At 41.2% G+C, this 20,890-nt stretch overlaps 3 protein-coding genes and 1 pseudogene across 7 annotated transcripts in view; 3 read left to right on the top strand and 1 right to left on the bottom strand.

Annotated features, from left to right (window-relative positions):
* The window catches only part of LOC139807994 (uncharacterized), a 47,069-nt gene extending 41,154 nt beyond the window's left edge, over window positions 1-5,915 (top strand). Inside the window, exon 8 of the mRNA XM_071769556.1 lies at window positions 131-5,915. Within this exon, the coding sequence (XP_071625657.1) occupies window positions 131-300 (170 nt within the window). The 3' untranslated portion in view covers window positions 301-5,915. The remainder of the gene's footprint in view (window positions 1-130) is intronic.
* Window positions 5,916-6,422: 507 nt separating this feature from the next.
* On the bottom strand, window positions 6,423-20,099 carry LOC139807995 (myogenesis-regulating glycosidase). Of its 5 annotated transcripts, none has more exons than XM_071769558.1 (10): window positions 19,943-20,099; window positions 17,035-17,303; window positions 16,142-16,657; window positions 15,734-15,825; window positions 13,627-13,832; window positions 11,509-11,645; window positions 9,896-10,114; window positions 9,633-9,743; window positions 8,177-9,172; window positions 6,423-8,060 (listed from the first exon to the last, which is right to left on the bottom strand). In XM_071769558.1, exons 1-10 carry the CDS (start codon window positions 19,985-19,987, stop codon window positions 7,154-7,156), a joined length of 3,498 nt encoding a protein of 1,165 aa, XP_071625659.1. In that variant the 5' UTR covers window positions 19,988-20,099; the 3' UTR covers window positions 6,423-7,153. The 5 variants fall into 5 exon arrangements, with proteins under 5 accessions (XP_071625659.1, XP_071625660.1, XP_071625662.1 ...); XM_071769559.1 differs by having other exon boundaries at window positions 15,734-15,819; XM_071769561.1 differs by lacking the exons at window positions 17,035-17,303; window positions 19,943-20,099 and having other exon boundaries at window positions 15,738-15,819; window positions 16,142-16,282.
* LOC139808001 (nucleoside diphosphate kinase homolog 5) lies at window positions 10,723-16,114 on the top strand. Its single transcript, XM_071769574.1, has 6 exons — window positions 10,723-11,128; window positions 14,332-14,591; window positions 14,675-15,061; window positions 15,139-15,277; window positions 15,382-15,470; window positions 15,557-16,114. Exons 1-6 carry the CDS (start codon window positions 10,966-10,968, stop codon window positions 15,665-15,667), a joined length of 1,149 nt encoding a protein of 382 aa, XP_071625675.1. The 5' UTR covers window positions 10,723-10,965; the 3' UTR covers window positions 15,668-16,114.
* On the top strand, window positions 20,051-20,884 carry LOC139808150 (uncharacterized; annotated as a pseudogene).
* The last annotated feature ends 6 nt before the right edge of the window (window positions 20,885-20,890 follow it).

The raw sequence follows: 20,890 nt of genomic DNA, 5'->3' as shown, positions 1-20,890 counted from the left end.
TCTCCTCGATATTTTATTAAAACTCAATCACGATTAAAGCGTAACGATATTGATATTTGAATGCGGGTAATATCCATGCTAATCGTGCAACGTGTTCTAACTCCGATGTAACTTTATCCTTTGTTATCAGAGGTAACCATGATTCCGACCTACGACACCGACACTTTGGGCTACTGGGTCGCCGATAACGAGGAAGCGCTCGCGGCGAATCACATAGACCTGTCGCCGTCCGCGTCCCGATGCACTATCAATCTCCAAGATCACGAGACTAGTTGCAGCGCCTACAGGCTCGAGTTCTAGGGATTGGCAGCCTGCTCAGCCGTAATAGTCGAGTTCTGAGCGGCGTCCGGAGCGCGTGATCATTTCGCGCTTCCGAACCCATTTCCCATTTCGTAGAGGGAAAAAAAAGAAAAAAAAATAAGAAGATAAAAAGAGAGAGCTCAGACCGACCTACCGTCCCGTCAGGTGATTCCTGACCCCCCCCCTTCTAGGAGACCCGAAGACGAACAACATTTTGAATTTTCGAGATTCCCTCGCGGTCGTAGCTCCGCGGCCTAGCAGGATCGTAGTAATTCTGTCAAACAATGTAGAGACAGTCCCGAGGAAGCGAGACCGACTTTCGATCGCGCTCAGGTCTCAAAAATTGGGATTGTTTAAATCTAAGTTAGAAACGTTCTCCTTATTCCTTCGCGAGGAGACGGTGCGGGCGACGAGAAGAAGGGAAGAGAGGAGGGAAAAGATCGCGAGGGTTTCTTTTCCTGCACGGAGATACAAGGTATAAATTAATTATTTACTTCTAAGAAGCCGAGATTATCGATAGGGAGAATTCCACGTTCGATTGAGGGTTTGCGCTGATAACAGTCGACGTCCATCGGATGTTTATATTTTCACATTCTGCACCGTTCGCGGCCCGTAGCGCGCTGATACCGCCTACAATACTTATCGATCACTGCTCAAATCGAGAACGTTTTTGCGAAGATGAAGCTAAAACAAAGAGAGACGATGGTTGCACGAGCGACGATCGATCGCGAAACGACGACGGTCCATAAGCGCCGCGGTCCGGTAACAATTTGTTACGCCAGTTAACTGAAAATTACAAATTGATCTTAGGAAATTCTAATTTAAAATCCGTCGAACACGGATCGTCGAACAATCGATGCGAGACCTCCTCGCCCGCATCCTCTCCTCGATCAGCAGATCAAATTAAGACTTTCAATATCTCTGACACAGCTGCCGCTTCAAGAGCACCGCGTAGTACTTAGTGTATCAGTTTAAAGAAAAAAAAAGAAAAAAAATGAGAGAAGAGAAGTACCGCAGTTCAACTTACGCGGGAAGGCATACATTGTGAAAGGGACGCGCGTTCGATAGACGCGCGCGTGTCGAGGGACGGATTCCATCGTTCGTGTCGCCGGTGGATCGTCCTTCAATGGGACACGTAAGGACGTGTTGCACGATTTACGGAGAACGATTTACGTTTCACCCGCGAAATATTATTCCTTCGTTGTTACGTGACTAATAACGGTCCCCTTTCTCGTCGTAAATGTCTATTCGTGCATAGGGTAAAACGGAGCTAAATTCCATCGAGAAGTACTAGAGTAGGAATTTATCTGTGTGTCGTGTTTCTATATCGTAGGGCATAGAGATACGCGCGGGCGGAGGAGTGGATGATTGCGAGCTTTTGACAGATTCCGTCGCCGCGTCGTCCGTCGGCGGACGACGCGGCCCGCGCTAGCCGAGGAGTCCGACGAGGATGATATATCAAAAGAGGTCCGAAGAGCGTTTCGTTGCCGCGAGGAGAGTGCAGGGCGATGATGACATGTCTCAAAACGTCCATCCGACGGATAAACAGTCCGATCGTTTGTTTAAATTGCCTTCGTAGAAGCCTTTCTTTTCCCGAACGATACTTCCGGAAAACAGGCGGTCGTAGCACCGAGAATCTTTTACAGATGATATTATGCTCGCGAGATTCGCGTGGTGGACGATGACGTCGTCCTCGTGAGAGAAATGAAATCGTCTTGTTCGCACCTGGCCATCGTATTGCATCGCTATTCCGGCGGAAACGAATGTCGGATACGTCGAAAGCGATAGTGGAAGGTGTCTTACAGTGATCGAATCATTATAACGTCGCACAAGCAATTTTTCAACTTATCTCACGATCAGATATTGCAGGGAAGCAATTCGAGGAAATACCTGAAGACATCTAAAAATTTCTAGGAATTTTCTACAGGAGGGAATTGTCGGGTGTGAAAAATAATCTGTCAAAAATACAATTCTTTAAAGGAAGAATGATGATTACAAAAAAAAAAACTCGATGGCGTGAAGGAAAAATTGTCGTAAAAAAAGGAGAGCGCGTCAAAAGAAACGGACTAAAATCTCCGCCGCAAGAAGTCACATCGTCCTCGTAATGACAAATCGAACAAAGTTCTATCTGTCGCGCTAGTAGACAATCTCAGCGGCGTGAGAAACATTTGGCCGATCGCTGTTTTCCGAAGTATCAAAGTAACGTCTGAAAAAAAAAAAAACCGATCGTTATGAATAAATATATCCGTTTTCGCAGATGAATTTTGCGGTTCGTCGCTGGCTTGATCTTGAAATCAGCGAGAATGCATTCGGGGGAGGGGGGGGTAGGGTTGATTAAGATCGATGAAAACTTTTTGTACTTAACTTTTTCTTAGCTAGGCGTTTTAAGCCAATGCGTGACGAACTGACAAAACTGATGGTGACGACTACAACGACGGACAACGATCTGATAACACGGAGAGGGAGTGGTGCCGAACATCGCGCTTATTTTTGAGACTCTAAATGGGACATGAATGTTTTTAGCAAACCGATGACAGGCCTTCCATTCATTATTATCTTACCGGTAGAAACGTGGAAAGCTGTTTGCCGTGACTTCCTGATGCAGAAAGGTACACGTTTATCAGCGAGTCTTCGTGAGGTCAATGGTGGTACGGTTAAATTCTGCTCAAACAGCACAAAGATCCAAAATATACGTACATGACGTACGTATTACGTAAAGGACTTCCGGAAAAATCAAGTTCTTTCGGACGTTTTTTACGACTTTTAGACACTTATGCTGTCTGGGTGGTGCCCCATCTTTTCTAAGAGAGACCGAGTCGTACCAAATATCTTGACTCTTAACGTTCTTATAATTGTACCTTAAAGAAGCCCATCTAGTGCCGACCCTGCATGCGTACCCCTAGATCGCAATTGTCGCATGCCGATGATAATGTCAAGTCGATGTATCGCCTTGAATCAATTCAATTCGAATCGAAATCAAAACGCGTCGCGGTTTCGACTCGACGCGAGAATGACCGCAGCTGCGATTTAAGGACGTACCGAAAACGCGTACGTAGAAGTAATTCATCGTTATCCGTGAATTACGAGAGAACACATATAGGCCGCGGAAGGAGAATCGATATACGAGAGGTAACAGAGAGACAAGTGCGATTAAGCGCGATATCGAACTGTAACTTATAGAGGACATCTTTACTCACCATTCTCGCGAGATCCACCGACGAAAGTAATATTTTGACGAAATTAATATCACAAAGCATGATAGACCTTTCGTGTCTACAATAGACATCCTGTGACTTTATCATGGAAATTGAGAAAATCCTGAGTGACGTTTGAAAAATGAGAACGCTTAAAAGATCAGAACGTCTTTCGCATAATTGTGTTGCCCGGTTGAAGCATGATATCTCAATGACCGCAAGCGGATTTCGCCGAATGAAAGTCGGAGAAAGCTCTCCTCTATACGAGACACATTCGTGCCTACACGAAAACGATGGTGCTCGATTAGACCGATCGTTGATGACGATATATTGAGGTACGGTGATATATACGGGGGAGACGGTGATAAAAGCGATTTTGTCTTGTCGCTGCAAAACGAGAAGCGATAGAGTGGCCCTCGGGTCCGGTTTCTATAGATTAGTGCGTAAGTTTTTTACCGCCTGTAAGTTACACACGATTTTTTCCGTTCCGATTTTACGCGAGATTTATTTTTGCCACACGCATACACGGTACATATACGGTATCGCTCACGTGCTCATCTGTCATTCGTTCGATTATATTTATTGTTCATTTCTCGCTTGCGTTCGTGATCATGTTTTTTTTTATTCGCGTTCACCGAACGCAGAGGCGCGTTTATTCGAAAATCAGTTGTCAGGGAAGCGAGAGACTTAACAGTGTCTCGTTTTGCTTTCGGCGGAGTCGTGCGCGACCAAGATTTTATCTCACCGAATGGCGAAAGAGAGGACGAGCAAGCGAGAGAATTTTGTAATAAGCAAAAAAAACGTAAGAGAGAGAAAGAGTGAGTGACGTAATTGACATTGAGAAAAAGAGAGGCGAGAACGATCGATATTGTTATATAAATACGATTATTACCACACCGATTATTTTTTAATGACTATTATGCTTGTTATCATTGCGATTAATATATTATTGTGCTACTATTATTACTGCGATTACTATTAATATTATTAATATTACGATTACGTTCACGAGAGAGGGTCATTATCATCATCGTCATCGTTCTCTTTCTATCATATACATGAATAGAGTTTTTATATTTATCAATACCCTCATACGTATGATAGCGAGTTGACGTGCAAGAGGAAAGTATTTAAAAGAGAAGTAGACAGAGAGATGAGGAGAAAAGTAAAAGAGAGAGAGAAAGGGAGGGAGAGAGAGAGAGATGATGACGATGAAGTATGTGTACCTATGTATTTACGTATTATTTATTGACAAGTAATATAATGACCAGTTATCTAGGTAGGATGTTAAAATTATGAAATTCAATTTAACGAAAAACAAAATAAATTAATAAACTATTAAATGAGAAGCTATTGTCGATCGATGATGATGCGCGCAGGATAGATTAAATAAACGATGAATTTATTGGAGTAATTTAAATAAAAAGTATAAAAATAATAAAAAAAAGTAACAAATAAATGATTAGGAACGAGCTTTCACCGAAACAGATTAGCGGGAAATATGAGGGAAGAAAAAAAATATATATTATATATATAGATATCTATATAATATATGAACAAAGTACGTAAGAAAGGAAGTATAAAAGAGAGAGAGAGAGAGAGAGAGAGAGAGAGCGCGTGAGAAAGAGAGATAGTGAGAAAGAGCGAGAAAGAGAGAGAGAGAGAGAGAAAGCGAGAAAGAGCGAGATGTGAAAAATGTGAGCCTCAACACCTGTACGAACCCCCCAAAAAATCGCAATGCTCGACGGGTGTGAGAACAGTGACATCGGTAATTTCTTCGAAGAACAATCAATAATAATATTCTTAATTAGAAGAGAAAAATTGTTGGGCATCCCGGGCAATGGAGGAAAGTAACGCCCTTCTCGACGTTTTGCTCGCGCCTTTTTCCCCCCTCGATCGCTTCTTATTCCACGAGCTGGACGAACGGCACGAATTGATAAAATCAAAAGATATGCGCCTTTCCTCCGCTATAAAATTTTCTCGGATATTCCACGAACAGCTCTAGTCAGTGAGAAAATAAAAGGGAAGAAAATCGTCCAACCGGTCGAGAGTCTCGTTGATGCGCAACGAGAGTGATGGCGAGACTTTCGCGTTTCCGAACAGCGCAATATCGATGAAGACCTCGGACAGATATCCAAGGATCGTCCCGAGGACGCTCGGGATGTACCATGGACGTCACTCTCGGATGTTCCCTGATATTTCGAGTTCCTTACACGATTACACGATCGCGGTTCTCACCCGTCGGCGCGTCGCGTTCTTTTCGAATAACGAATTAAAAGAGAAAAAAAAAACAAGAAAAAAAAACTTACTGTGGAGTGTTCATGGTGCTATGATTATTATTATTATTATTATTATAGAAATAACGATGTTACGCTATATGATAAAAATGATAATATAATAAATATACACTATACCTTAGAATTTGTCGCCTGTGTGCCTCACGCGTCTTGATTTTCTCCTCGTCGATCGACCGTAGATCAGCCGCCTGTTCGAGATGTTTTTGCACAAGGATCAAGACCGGACGGGATCCCGCTGCATTTTCGGAAATGGATGCTGCAGACACGCGAAAATGATGTGATGATACACCCCTATGTTCGAGTCGCGACAATCGTGACGTGAGACACATCTTTTCGTGGCTGCAGCATCGTAAGTTAAATCAGTCGGCAATCGCATCCCGGTTTCGTATCCCGCTTTTGCATGCTCACTGTGTTTCGTTTCACATGTCGTGTAAGTTTGTAATAATGACAAAAAGAAAGAAAAAATAAACAGCCCCGTGCGCCCTGCAAAACTGCATTCAGATGCATTCTCGTCAATTGTACTCACTTCTTTATTTTTTTTCTTCATATCACTAAAAAATATGTAAAAAAAATAATATAAACCAGTTTCGCCAGTAGCTCACTAAAGAATTGGTAGAGGTATAAAATCATGTTGTGTTAGATAAAATAAATATAATTGATATAGCTTAAGTTAAATCTACACTTGTTTCTTACTCGTTCGATATGTGTATCGATATTTGGTCTATGATATGCGCTGTAATGTGGTACTGATACTGATGGTACAATAATCTCAATATCCGTAGAATAATACAGTAACATATTGGGTACTTTTATTGTAAATCAAATCTTCTCGATATGTTCGTTGAATATTGAATAGCACGCTCGACTAATGCACGTGTAAATCTCTCATAGCTTTACATGCCGTTAAGTATTTATCCCTACGTAACAATCCTGCTCTGCACTCTCCGTCAAAGATCACGATGTTGGATATTTAATTATTGTAATCGCAGTTTTTTTTAGATATATTCATTTAACACATTGAATATCGCGTTTGCAAAGTCCTCGTCAAACGCAGTGACATGTATTTGCTAATGCACGATTCTGCATTTTCGGAATTTACCGAAAAACAAGTTCATCTTGCATATCAATAAAGGCTCGATAAAAATTCGTAGAGAAGCAGTCGGTATTCGTCGTGCTGACAAATCGATCGCACCACACGTTCCTCGTGATGATTCATTTGGCATACGAGCGAACCGTGTCGTCGCACGAAGCGGGATCACATCCGAATGATCGTCGTTTCAAAATCCATCGATCTCCAGAGATTCCTCAGCAGCACCGTGACACGATGTCGCGACGCGAAACGGCGAAGCGACGTCGCGTCCCTCAGAATCTCGTGTTGTCCGGCATCTTGACGAAATACGCGACCTTATCCTCGGCTACTCTGTAATTGTGTATCCATCTCGAGCCCTTCCTCAAACTCCCATCGATGCCGTCCCTCCAGACCCCAGCCGGCAGATAGACCTCCCGCTGCCTGCTGCCGGAATAGAGCACCGGCGCCACGATCAACTCCTCGCCCACGGAAAATTCATCGACCACCACGTGGCACGCCGGGTCGGCCGGATCCAGCATCCAGAGTGGCCTGATGATAGGCAGACCGGTGTCCAGAGTCTCGTTCGCGTACTTCTTCAGTAACGGCGTGACCGTTTTCTGTCGCAAGGTAGTTAATCTTTTAGCGATCTCCAGGACCGACTCGTCCGAGTACTTGCTCGGCAGATGGGTGAAACGGATCACGGGCAAGAAGGTGGACAGCTGCAGCCAGCGGATGTAGAGCTCCTTGTCCGGCAGATCTACCTCGTAGTCGTTATCCGGATTGTTGTCCGACATCGGAAGTGCCACGTCGCCACCCACCGCTCCTGGCATGATAAACGGATAGCCGATCATACCGTAGCTGAGGACAGTTGGAATGACGGTCTTGATGGCCTTCCAAGACGACGGGAAGGGAGGCAGGGACACGAAGACGGGTGCCCGTGGCCTGGAAATGGCGCTGGAGACACCGATCACGGGTATGGTGCTCAGTATCGAGCGGGTGAAGATGGTCTTGTAATGGTCGGGATTGGTCAGTGGCTGCTCGCACTTGTAGTAGTGCGGCATATCCTGGGCGGTGCCCAAGTCGAGATAGAACGAGTCTACATGATATTTCATGATCAGACTCTCGAGCTTTGTTTGCAGCCAGGGCAAAGTCTTGTTGGTCGTGATGTCGAGCACGCCGGCGCTGTTAATTTGCTTGTACCTGAAATTAAATATAAATCCTTTTTAAAATATTTTCCACGGTCAGATTATATTACCCATTATAAGATGTGACAATTCGTATAGTAATTTATATTGAGAAATATCTTGATTAAGAACCTTGTCAATGCCGGAATTCTAGGATCGCTTCCCCTTTCGGAGATCAATAATCTGTTAGCGACAGCGTCCTTGAAGTTGATGGATTCCGTAGAGATAAACGGCTGGATAGTGAAAACTATCCTAAATCCTCTGCGATGAATGATGTTGATAGTCTCCTCCATAGAGGGGAATCGTTCTTCGTCTAGGACGAAATCACCCGGGCTGGGCTGCCATTCCTCGCTCAGCAAAACGTGCCCTTGGCGAAGGAATCCCAACGCGATTACGTCTTCCGTATAATTGTAAATAGCTGCCTCATTGGTGGGCGAGATCTGCCAAACCGGCTCGGACAGCAGAGAATGAACGGCGTGCAGCTCATCGGGCTTCAGACCGTCCCACAGGGACTTCTCCGCCATCGAGGAATGCAGACTCTTCATATTGTCGGTCGCGCAGATAGTGTAGTTAAGCTGAGGTAGCGGGGTCAAGTGATTGATGTAGGCAAAGGCGTCGTGTTTTGCCTGCAGGCAAAAGTCGCTGGTACGATTGGCGTTAATGGAAACGTAAAGCGGCGTCTCGGGATCCACCAGGATCGTAGCGCCCTTCGAATTGAGGAAGTATCTCTTTAGCACGTTGCCGAAGGGATGTTTCCTCACGTCGCCCGTGATGAAGGGGCTCAGCTCCAGGCGGCCGCGTTCCAACGGATACACCATGTTTTGAATTTGACCGGCGCCGTACCAATGACCCCTTTTCGAGGACCAGTCGAAGCAGTCCTTGGGATTGTAGTAAGGGCTCAGGCTCTGCCAGGTGACGTGGTAGCAGTGCATACCCTCGCGCTTCGTATGCTCGAGGTAAAGCCGCGTCTGTTGCAGCCACTCGAGGCAGACCGAGTCCTGTCGCTGATGATGGGGGAGGCAAGGATACACCCCCGTGTTCGATGGGATACCCTCGCCAAGCCGAGCAGCGATAATCTCCGCCCCGGTGCTGCTGTAGACTCTCATCACCCTTTCGTTTTTATTGAATCTAAAAAGAAAATTAAAGAAAATCAATAAATAATTGTTAAATAGAGAAAGCTTCTCGTGGTCTTCACGAGATATAATAAAGCGGAAATTGTAGGAAATATTTATCAAGCTCGACTACATGTACACTGATGAAGAAAAATTGTTGCGTAAAATATTGGATAATCGGTATCGAGATCTCCCTCCCACGATTCTAAGATAATGCAGCCCCTGAAAAGCTAAGCGTGCACGTTGGGTTACCAATTGAATACGCATTTTGAGACTAGCACGAGATCAGCACGATAAACGAGCCTTAATGTATTCCATTAGGCGCTTCCTGGCAGGGGCAAACGACCGAAAGTTATTTCAGAGTAGACGACAAGCGATGCCGCCGACTATCGAAATACCATCCCTTGAATAATGCATCAATACATACGCGAAATAATTTTAATAACGTTTTGTCGATCGCAACGGCGAGTACTCACCTAAATTTCTCAAAATAAGCTCGTTGCAAGACGTGCTGAGTGTAGTAAATGTGAGCGAATCCCACGAGAAAGACGATGCAAAGGAACAGGATACCAACAAATGCTTTAAGCCTGCGGAAAGTTAATTTCTTAAAAAATTAGATGGCCTTTAAACAATTACTGTAATTATGAGCCATCGACGTAATAATTTCTATTAGATTTCAATATGTTCATTATTTAATTTTTGTTCATTATTTAATTAAAGTTTCTTTTGATCGCCTTACCTATAGTCAGCATTCTGACGTCTTGCACTGCTACGTAACGCCTGCGGTAATGATAACTGTAGTTTCTCCTTCAGAAGACTGCTAATGCTATTCACGCTGGTTATCGTGGAAGTCGCGCTCTGCACACCCGAAAGTTCCGTAGTATCGTTCCCCATTTTTTCGTTAACCGAGGGCGACACTATTCTGCCTTTTCTTCGCGGTGGAGCTTGCAACGGCACTCTGAAAAATCATCACTGGATTATGTAAAGCCCACTTTAGACGACCTAATTTGTGTGTGTGTCAGAATTTAAGATAAAAATCTATTTTGCCACGTAACATGAAAAACATCGAAGAATAAAAACATACATATATACATAAATATATATTAAAACATATATTATAACATACAACGTATAAAATTATATAAATAGAATTTTATATCTTGATGCGATAATTACAGATTATCTAAAGTAGACTTAAATAAATAAACAGTTTCTCTGTTTAACATTTCGGAAGATACCGATATACATCATTGTACCTTTGTAACGATACGGCGCTACCGATATCATATCTGGGAATCATCTCGTAGTCTTAGTATATATTGATATTTCAATGGATAAATTAATAAACTAATATCTCGGTAAATTGATATTCTAGCTAATATTTTAACTGGTTTTACTATCTATACTTCAATCCTTTGAACTACATCATTTTTTTGATGCGGAAACCACAATCACAAACAGAAACGTAAGATCTTAAAGATTCAACGTGCACTCATATATTTGACGCAAAAAAGTCAGGAGACTGGTAGAAAATTTTGAACAATTATACATGTACGAAAAAGCGAGGAAGCCGTAATTGCGATCGAGCGGTGACTGTTGACCGAAACTTGCGGTTACAGGAGCCAACTCTTATAGCGCGATAACCCTGAAGCGATATGAAGGAAGGTCGGGCCCCGACGTTGACGATGCTTACGATGACCGTGAACACGGTCAGAGATAGATACGGTCGTTTCATCTGCTCAGTCGGAACGCGACCGCAAGCGAGAACGATAAACAGTACCTCGTGTATGCGTCTAGTGGGGTGTTACAATGCAAATTGCGCATTTAGAGCGCATAACGTCGAGAGAAAATTGCAGGCGAGGTATCCGTCTCCTGCGAGTAAGCTACACGGAGAGCCGTTCTCCTCCGGTCTCAAGCCCGATGGTATCGGGCATTTATAGATTTATTAAGCGGTTGAAACGGGTTAACACAGGTGAGAACCAGCTCAATATTGGAATGGCAAACACGACGGGCATGTAATATATGTTGTCCCACGCTATTATCATTCGTTGAGTTAAGAATTGACACAAAAGATCGTAGAAAAACATCACTTGGATTTCACACGAATTACATCTGCGAGGAATCGACTGAAGTCAATTAACCGCTTAGGACTTAGGCTGACGAAATTTTAATCGCTATTAAACAAATTGAAATTTTGACACTAAATTAACCGAAGCTAAATGGTGTTATTTCTAATTTGTACAAATTTATGAATCGCGAGCTAGGACACACAGAGTCACTGTGGTTTTTACATCTTCTTTTCTTCTCCGATTCGTCTCTTAATCTTAATCGATCGCCGAGTCTGACACTCACTTGGCCAACTCTTCGTCATTCGCTTCCTCTTCAGTTTCGGACCCTAGAGGACTTCCATTCGGTGTCGAGCCGCTGTTACTGAAAGTCACGCTGCTGCTGGTCTCGCTCTCCGCCCTCCTAAATTTCGAGGCAGTACCCTGCAACATTTCGGAATTCAAGTGTGAATAAGCGTGCCTAAACCGCGCCGGCACCTGTGCAATGAAACAAATCGTCGATCAAGTCTGTATACGATCTTTACCGATCAAATAGCAAGGCTCATCTGCGCTCTATATCGATTGTTAATGTTTCGAAAGCAACACTGCGCTTTGACATGCTTGATTTGCACGAAATGTGCAAATCAAGCATGTCACGTTATTTTTTATTGACATTCGATCCGCGAGAAAATATCAGGCGACATCGATAAGACGTCGCTACTATTAATTAATAAATATTTTATTCGATGTTACATTTTTTTCATGCTTCTCGCCTTTAAAGTTCTTTTTCTCAAATAAATATTGAAAAATTGTAAAAGAAAACACATGGAATATTCGTAACAATGTCGTACAAATTGCGAGATGTTGGTTGATAAATAAAACCAAGTACAACGACCGCTATTCAGAAATGCACTCCTTATCAGCAACGTTTATTGCACCTCGTATATCAAGTGGAAAATTTAGCAAATATGAAATGGAATTTTTTGGCAATATCACCGTCTCTCTATAGTAAAACGTCGAGCACGTTTTTCGACCTTCGCTCTAAAAACATTAGCGTTACGCTAATTACATCGTATGGCAATGTTCCTTGAATACAAATATTTATACGTTACACAGTTCAATTAAAAATTGCTGATGTTTTTTTAATCTGAAACTAAAAATTAAATTATTAAAAAGCTTCACGAATTTGAGAGATTTTTCCTTTTTGCAGTAAATAAAAAAAATGCAGTCAAAAACGTGTCAAATCTAAAATAATATCGTATGAGATAAGGTATCGTTCGTATTGAATGTCCTTGTGAGAACTGCTTGTTTTTTGTAGGTAAGTGTATTGCAGGATATTGCAAACGATAAACGTTACGTAACATATTGCTGAGAAATCTCGTTTTTTTTTTCTAAACTGACACGCGAGCATGAATATTGTATTGAACGATGATTAACAGATAAAAATTTGGATCTGTCCGGTTTTTCTGAAATTGAAGATTATAAGAGAGAGTTATACGTTCTTTATTTTTAATATAGAAAGTTCGCATAATTTTCATATAAATTTTTTTCTTTAATTGCTGCGATATGTATTTCTCCTCTTAAATCAGAGTTTTCAAAATGCTTATAAGAATCTGTCACATCACACAATTTTGTTCTGCAAATTGCAATTTTAACCGCACCTCGTGAATGATGTTCAGCTTGTGTTTCTTAACGCCAGCCAAGGCATTCTCCAAGGAATACGTCAAACTGTGTCTGTGATCCTTGACATCCATCTCGCACCACTCATACCGATCCATACCACTCATCGTTTACTTTTCCGCCCCTTTCGCGCTTCTCCGCTTCTTTCGTGCAATGTATAACGCGATGTAAAACGCTTCACCCGACGATGAAGTTAACACGTACCTTTATATAACAATCACTGATTATTGTTAAACAAGGGTTTCCAAGGATAACTCGAAGATACAGATCGGATCGAATTATTTCCTTAGTGAAAAACTATCGTGGCGTACGTATCAATCACCCGAAATCAAACTGACCACGGTGGAACTTCTTTTCACAAACGCGCGAAATCGACAGCTACGATATGATGTTATTCCCGTCATTAGAGAGACTAACATATATATATTGATTCAGTGGGTGCGAAATACGCGGAATGTTGTTGTTCGACTTTCGGAACCTTCTTCAGTCTTTCGGGCGAGCGTATATTACTCTTTTTTTTTGACACCTGACGAATATTTCCGTCAGTACATTCTGCGTCATCCTCTTCTAATATTTACATAAGTTTATACGAGACGTCAAAGACTCCTCGACGTCTGTTTTAATGACAGATCTCTCGGACTCTATTTATGACATGTATTATGACATATATAGGAACTTTTGCATGCAAATTACTGCGATGGTAATTATAATGCCGGTGCGATTAGTTAATATAAAATCAACTTACGTTTTGTCTGTCTATCCGAAGATCGTCCATCTCGTTGAGGTTGCTGGGCATAGATATGCTGGTCTTCCTTATATTCGTGGCGCGTAATGCTGTCACTTCCGGCAATACTTTCACCGTGTTCGTCTCATTGGCGGTTTCTCGATTAGTTTCTTGTTTAACTGCGTTGATAACAGCATTGGCATTATCATTCGGCTTGCCTGGAAAGTCTGAAAACCAAATCGAGAGGAATAATTGAATAAAAATGACAAGTACTTAAGCACGCGTTAAAGCAGGTTGTGGGGCAATTTTGCGGAAATAATGTTAAGCAATTGACAACAATATAATTATTAATCTCTAAATTTGCATAATTCGAAGTCATTATCGGTGTATAAATATTCGCGCAATATTAGCGTTAAAAACGAACCTACGCAAGTGGGTACGTTCCTATATGCTAACTTATCGCAGAGCAAACTGTCATAAGAAAACATCGCGATAATTGAAGCGGCGGCACCGATCGGAGATCAAGAAGATCACTAGAGTTAATAAAAAAAAAAGTTGGTACTTTTATTACGACGGCAGAACAAATAAATATCAAAAATCTAGCCTGATATAACCTTTCATAATCGTCGCAAATATAAATGACATAAATAGAAAAATTAGATTAAATTGTGTCTGCAATCAAATCTCTTTTGAATGAAAACGGACATAATATAATAATCTTGAAAGAAGTGTTCGGCGAGATAAAAATGTGTGACTGTTCGCAAAAGCAAGACGACAAGACGGTTGGGAAAGTCGAAACTGTAACTCTTTTTTCGAAATGTCCTGTACCGTATCGTCCTGGAAGGGACATCCTTGAGCATACAATTCCCATCGGCTCCGATCGGATGCCGATCGATTCTGTGCAGTCCAGTAGCAGCGATACCACATGCGATTCTGCGAAAATCTCGTCGACAGATACGGAATCCTCTAGTGAATCAAGCAGGACGGTAGGTTATCGATTAGAAACGTCTTCGAAGATTAAATTGTTTGTAGGGATGTCGCGAACGAATAATTGCGTTGATAATTGCAGTATAAATTCGTTTGTCCCACGGAATACGATTATTCTGGCGAAGAAGAGGGCCTTAAATTATCACCGGTCTGTTTCGAGACCGACAGAGTTAAGGAGATCGTTGAAAAGGAATCGGACATCGAGTACACGTTGGCCATAATAAAGCCGGAAGCGGTGGTTTACAGAAAGGAGATCGAGCGTCGAATATACGCGGAAGGATTTGAGATTTGCCAGACCCGTTGGTTGCAGCTGACACCCGAACAGGTCGCGGAGTTCTACAGCAATCGCTTCGGCGAACTGAGTTTCCCTCATCTGGTGGCGTACATGTCATCAGGATCCATTATAGCGTTCGTATTAGCAAAGGAGAACGCTGTTGAAGAATGGAAGAGGCTCATAGGACCAACCACGGTATTAGAATCCTCGAATAATATTTTAAGAAACAATTTTCCTTTTAATCGAGATTTATTTTAAGAATCGCTTCTCAGGTGGCCGAAGCGCGTTTGTATTTTCCTGACAGCATCCGAGCGAGATATGGTCGTAAAGGAGACAACATAAAGAACGCTGTCCACGGCAGCTGCGGTCGCGAACGGGCCGAGAAAGAGATCCACTTTTTCTTCCCCGAATGTAGATTTCTCTTTGTTTTATATTTCTCCACAATACTTAATTTTCTTAACATTTAGTAGTTATTTCGATATCAAACTAGAAGTCTCTTTTTGTTTTTTTCTCAGTTATAACTGAGCCCTTGCTGAGAGACGAGACGGCTGAAGATTTTTTGTGGGATACTATTAACCCGGTTCTAGTCGAAGGTCTAACTTTGGTAAAGTAATCCTTGCCAATAAAAAGTTACATGTATATTTTGTCTCAATCCTATTTAATTAATTCTAAACAAATTTCTCTCTACAGTGTTGCAAGCACAGACCGGCCGATCCTGTATTATGGTTGGCACACTGGCTGATCCTGAACAACCCTAATAAGCCTAAACTACCGGAAGATCTCGCTTTAATTCCGACATAATTCTCTCTGAATCATCTCGTGAACCATCGACCTGTTCTACACTTTAACATGCAATACCCGTCTTACCCACTGGATCTATTTCCTTCGAAGTTTCTTGACGACGACATGATGGCATCCTTTTGGCTCTCCTCTCCGCCGCGGTGGTTTGTGGACTGTACCTCGAAACATAAAAAAAGAAATTTCAAAGTTCTGCCGTGCGAAGTAAAACTCGTGTTGCTAAATTTTTATATTTTTTCCTTGTCTTTTGTTGGATGATTAAATTTAAAAGAATATTAAATATTCGTAAAAATTATTTAATACTGTTCTACAACTTTGAAGAGCTAAATAAACTCTTCTTTTCAGAGAGAATTCGTTTTATCTTATCTGTATATCGTTTTAGTCAGAACACAGTGAGAGAGGGAGAGAAAACGAAGACGTGGCAATAAAGTATATTACTCGCGCGACGCACACATTTTATTTCCAGTATATAATTACCTGGACTCCACCAAGCACTGAACGATTTCGATAATCGCTGGCTTCTCTCCGCTTATCCGAGAATAGTCCCGTTCGCCATTCGCGTCTTCCTCGTTCTTCCCGACCTCCACGTCACGGTCCGTTCGCCGCGAGGTACTTTCCTGCCTCTTTTCCGCATTCACTCCGCCCGCGATCGGTCGCCGTTCGCGTTGCTCGGGCCTCGAATTATCGTTCGCGCTCTGATTTTTCGTCAACACTCGCGGCGCACCGTCGACGACATCCCGTCCGTTCTCACATCGCACTCCATTCCGCTTCGGCTCCGCTCCGTCGATCTCGAAACGCACTCGCACCGCCGCTGTACCGTCCACATCATCGAAACCGTCGCGGCTAATTTCCTGCGGAGCCTTGATTAATTCATTGTCGACCTCGCCCGCCTCGTCGCCGTGCCTTGTCTCGCCGGTTCTCTGTCCGTTATCTCGCGATCTTTCCTTGGATGGATTCGGTGACGGGGAATCGTCAGTTCCGTTGACGGGCGACCTTCGAGACGTGACGTCATTAAAAAATTAACATGTGTAATAACGATGACTTCGATTTATGTTAATATTTATGTTAATTTATGCTTATTAAGTATTGATATGCTATAATTTTCCATCACGTTCATGATCATTGTAAGAAATTTGTCTAATTAATAAATATTAATATGTAATTATAAAGATTATATAGAATTTACTTTAAAAGTGCGAGATTTAAAAGAAAAAAGAGAAAAGAGACTCATTTTGTTCTCACCAATTAGTTTTAATGATACAAAATTTCATTTATATATCAAGCGAATGATAATAATTTATATTTAAATACAACTTTATATATCGTAATGTTTATTTATTATTAGCATATTGATAGGAAATTGAGGATACCTTCGTGATGGGTACCGAGGATCCAGCCAGATGGGATTGATCAACGGCGATTTCTCGGATTTGGCGGAGCTGACGTGATCGGAAGAGCCGGTACCAGGTTTGTACCAGGGTGACGGTATCTTGAGGGACCTGCCTAAGGCCGGGCTGGCACCCTCGTCCTGATTAGAGGGTAAGACGGACAGGGAGACGCCCCGTCGTTCGGCCAGTCCGATCGGATCAACACTGGCCACCTTCACGTCCCAAGGATCGACGATGGATAGCAGCACTTTCTGCGTCGTAGAACAGAGACGAGATGATGATCACAGAGATCTGGGCAGCGTGGGAGGGGCGGTACGCGAGAACGGCGATCGCTGGAGCCGTCTGTGTGAGTGGACTCGTTAAGTCTCGTTAAAGTTATCCGCGGTGGACGCGCGCTCTCTCTTTCTCTCTCTCGCTCTTTGCGTCTGATTCCGATCGGGACGAGGCTGACTCTCAATTATAAAAGCGCACTCGTGGGAAAGATACGTCGACGGGAGAAATTCGAAAATTCTCCCGAGCGATCTTCTTCGCGGAAAAAAAAGATCCGATTCTTTCGGAGTAATAAATTAATTAATTGAAATTTCAGCGACTTGGTAAAAACAGGATAAGATAAAAAATTTCTTGCCAAATAAAACTATAAATTTATGCGAGTAACGAGTTTTTCCGAATAAAATACAGTGTAGGATGAATACCTAATCGGTAAATCAATAGTTTTCAACCGATTCGCCGATCGAATTGATGGATCATTTTTAGCGTCTGTAAGTTTGAATCAATGATGGCGCGTGCTTATCCTAGCGCAATAATGTTATACTATAATAGCTCATCGGCCTTTTTGCTACTGAACGTGAATCATTTGTCGGCAACATCCTAGGAACATAGAACTCGTAATGACATCATGATGACGTTATCGTGACTTTATTCATCATTTAACAATTACCTGGACATGTCCGGATAACTTTTAAGTGATGAATAAAGTCATGACGACGTCATCGGGATATCATTACGAGTTCTATGTTCCACCTAGAACAATGCTAATTTTTCAAAGAAGTTTAACGTCTTTTAGTCTTCGGCATTTACCGATTTGCCGAATAGACGAGACAGGTGAATCACGTGGAACGGTTTGACAGTTCGATTTGTTTCTGCTAGTTCCATTACGTAATGACACGTAAATCCATAACGAGTGATTGTTTATGTGATTGTTATGTCACGACTAACAAGAAGAGCTAGTTAAAGCGTGAAGTATTATCCATCAGAGCGTTACGGAACAGGAAAATTTTTGCAGCGTCGATCTACTTTGATGCAAATCCATGCACATTCGAATTGTCGCGATTCGTTTCAAGTACCGTGCGTAAAACTATTGTTCTTTGCGAAGCAAACGTTTGAAATAGCAACGTTTAAAACTAATGCTATTTTTCGGTACAAATTTGAAGGAATAATTTTCCTTGATTATCGGAATTTTTAGCCAGATACGCATTTTTCCTTGTTATTTCAGCATATTAGAACAACGATGAAACTGTGTCGATCATCTCAGTAAAATAATGGAATTGTGTCCGAAGAATCGTGAGATTTCTTAAGAATTCAGGTCAGCGTCAGCATGTGATTAGATAATAATGCAGCATTTCGCAAATGAAGTTATTGTCAGGTATATTAATAAATCATTTATTAAATCATTTTTATGTCGTATCTCGCTTTGTAACAAGAATAAATCTTTAGACTTTGATAACAAATATAAAAAAAACCTTCGATAAAATTAGAAGTTGATATTAAAATAAGTTAATACAAACTGTATACATTGGAAATAAACAGCGGCAATAAAGTAACTTGTTATAAAGTTTCTGTTACTACACGGAGAGAATTTTCTCTTAAAATTTACCCTGAAATTATGGTAGTTGTGGGACAACATGTACCACCAAGAATTTTATGCGAGCTATTCTGATTAATATCTATACCATAATAAAAAATATTAATATCTATTACATTAAAATATAAAATATGTTTGATTAATTTTACTAAAATATATCTAAAATATTTCAATAATTTTTCAAAATTTACCAATCTACTTGGTAAGTTTTATCACGTTGTTTGTAAAATGTCTTTTGTACATTTTAAAAATTCCTTGGTTGTCAAGTTGTCCCAAGTTTGTAGTAAATTTAAGGGTAAAATATAACAAAAAATTCTCTCCGTGTATAGTTGGCTTTTCTTGTAACAGAATGAGCGTAAAATAAACAAATAAAGTGAATTACAGAAGCTATACATATAGCTCCTATATAGGTGTAAAAAGTTAATTACAGATGTGAAACAATTAATCTGTCAGAGCTATGGTCTGTAATTTAAAATTATAATCAGGCTATTATATTGCTCTATATAATATATTTGACCTTATTTTTAAACTGTAATAATTAGATTTGCAACGTAATATTAGCTAGAACGTACCAATATAATTTAACATTGTCAATTTTCTTCAACTGTTATCTTGAGAAACGTCATCGATAAGGCGGACGTTTTCAAATAAAAAAAGATTTTAATCTTTTGTAAGCATCCTGCGTTTGTTAAGATAATAGCTCACGCAAATATTATAATATACTTGTCTTTAACTTATAATTATAATTTTATAAATTTTGAATATAAATATAAACTGACAGCATTTCAGAAATCACGAGAAACGTTGTCACTCTAATTATACAGAATAGAATTATATAAATTATTATAATAACGTAGATGAAAACAATAAAGGAGCTCTCAAATTTCTTATACTATACTTGAATATCTTAAGAAATGTTAAAAAAGGTAAAAAAAATAATTTAGATTTTAATATTTAGAATATTAATTAGATATTTTTAAGGAATTTAATTCACGTATAAAATTCGACTTATAAACGGTAAAGCTATACCTTTTCACCACCAGCCTTCTTTCGCTTTCTTTTAACGCGATCCATTTCTTTCAGACTACAACAAGACCTTCTCAGCTGTTCTTAGCGTCAAGCCGGCGATTGGATTAAATCCGCGATAAACGATTTCTCTACAAAGGAGTTCCACCTTCCGGAGCAGGTGGTCTTAAACTGATCTGTCGTTCCGTATATCGGCGGCCACTTAGCGATATCTTCTTAGACCGTCTTGCATGTATCGGTATCGCGTATACGAGGTCGCGTGCACACGCGAGAGCCTGCATACAGCCAGTTACAAAGGTATATTACGTAGAATGTGTACATCCACTTTGTACACTGGTGATCGCGAACACGGTAATCTTGCGTAGCCGCGAGTACATGACTCGCTTCGAGCTTGTTTGTGCTTACATACTTTACGATCGGGGACTTTAAACCGAGATAGTATTGCAGTAATTATAATGGGGAACATCGTGCGTTATCCTTCTCCGCTGGGCAGCGCGGCCGCATTCCGCTGGAATATTTCCAACGAGTTTGTAATCCCTCCGCACGGCATTCGTGAACTGGTGCTTGTATATGTAAGCCTATTGTTAATTTGTTCGCGAATCAAGATCGTTTGGTTTTAAGTCTGGAAACGCGGCGAATTAATGAGGAAAAGGTGGTCTCACGGCGATCTCATTGAAAATTCTCTGTTTTGCGAAAATTTTCAAGATTCCACCTGGGACGGTCCTCATTTTCAGGACAAATATATGTTGCGGCACTGGGAAAGCCGTCGCATTATTTCATTTCGATATTGTTTGCTTGCGTGTATGCGAATTCGCTTCACGTTATCAGATACATTTCAGATAACGCGTTACGTAAAAACAATTGTATTGCATAGATTGTGTTTATCGCGTTATTTTATCTATAACGCGTAATTATAATAATAATAGGCGAAGGACACTCCATTAAAAAAAG

This window comes from Temnothorax longispinosus, chromosome 2, assembly GCF_030848805.1.
Source record: "Temnothorax longispinosus isolate EJ_2023e chromosome 2, Tlon_JGU_v1, whole genome shotgun sequence".
In the NCBI taxonomy this organism is placed as follows: Eukaryota; Metazoa; Arthropoda; class Insecta; order Hymenoptera; family Formicidae; genus Temnothorax; species Temnothorax longispinosus.
This window is presented reverse-complemented; position numbering and strand designations above follow the sequence as displayed.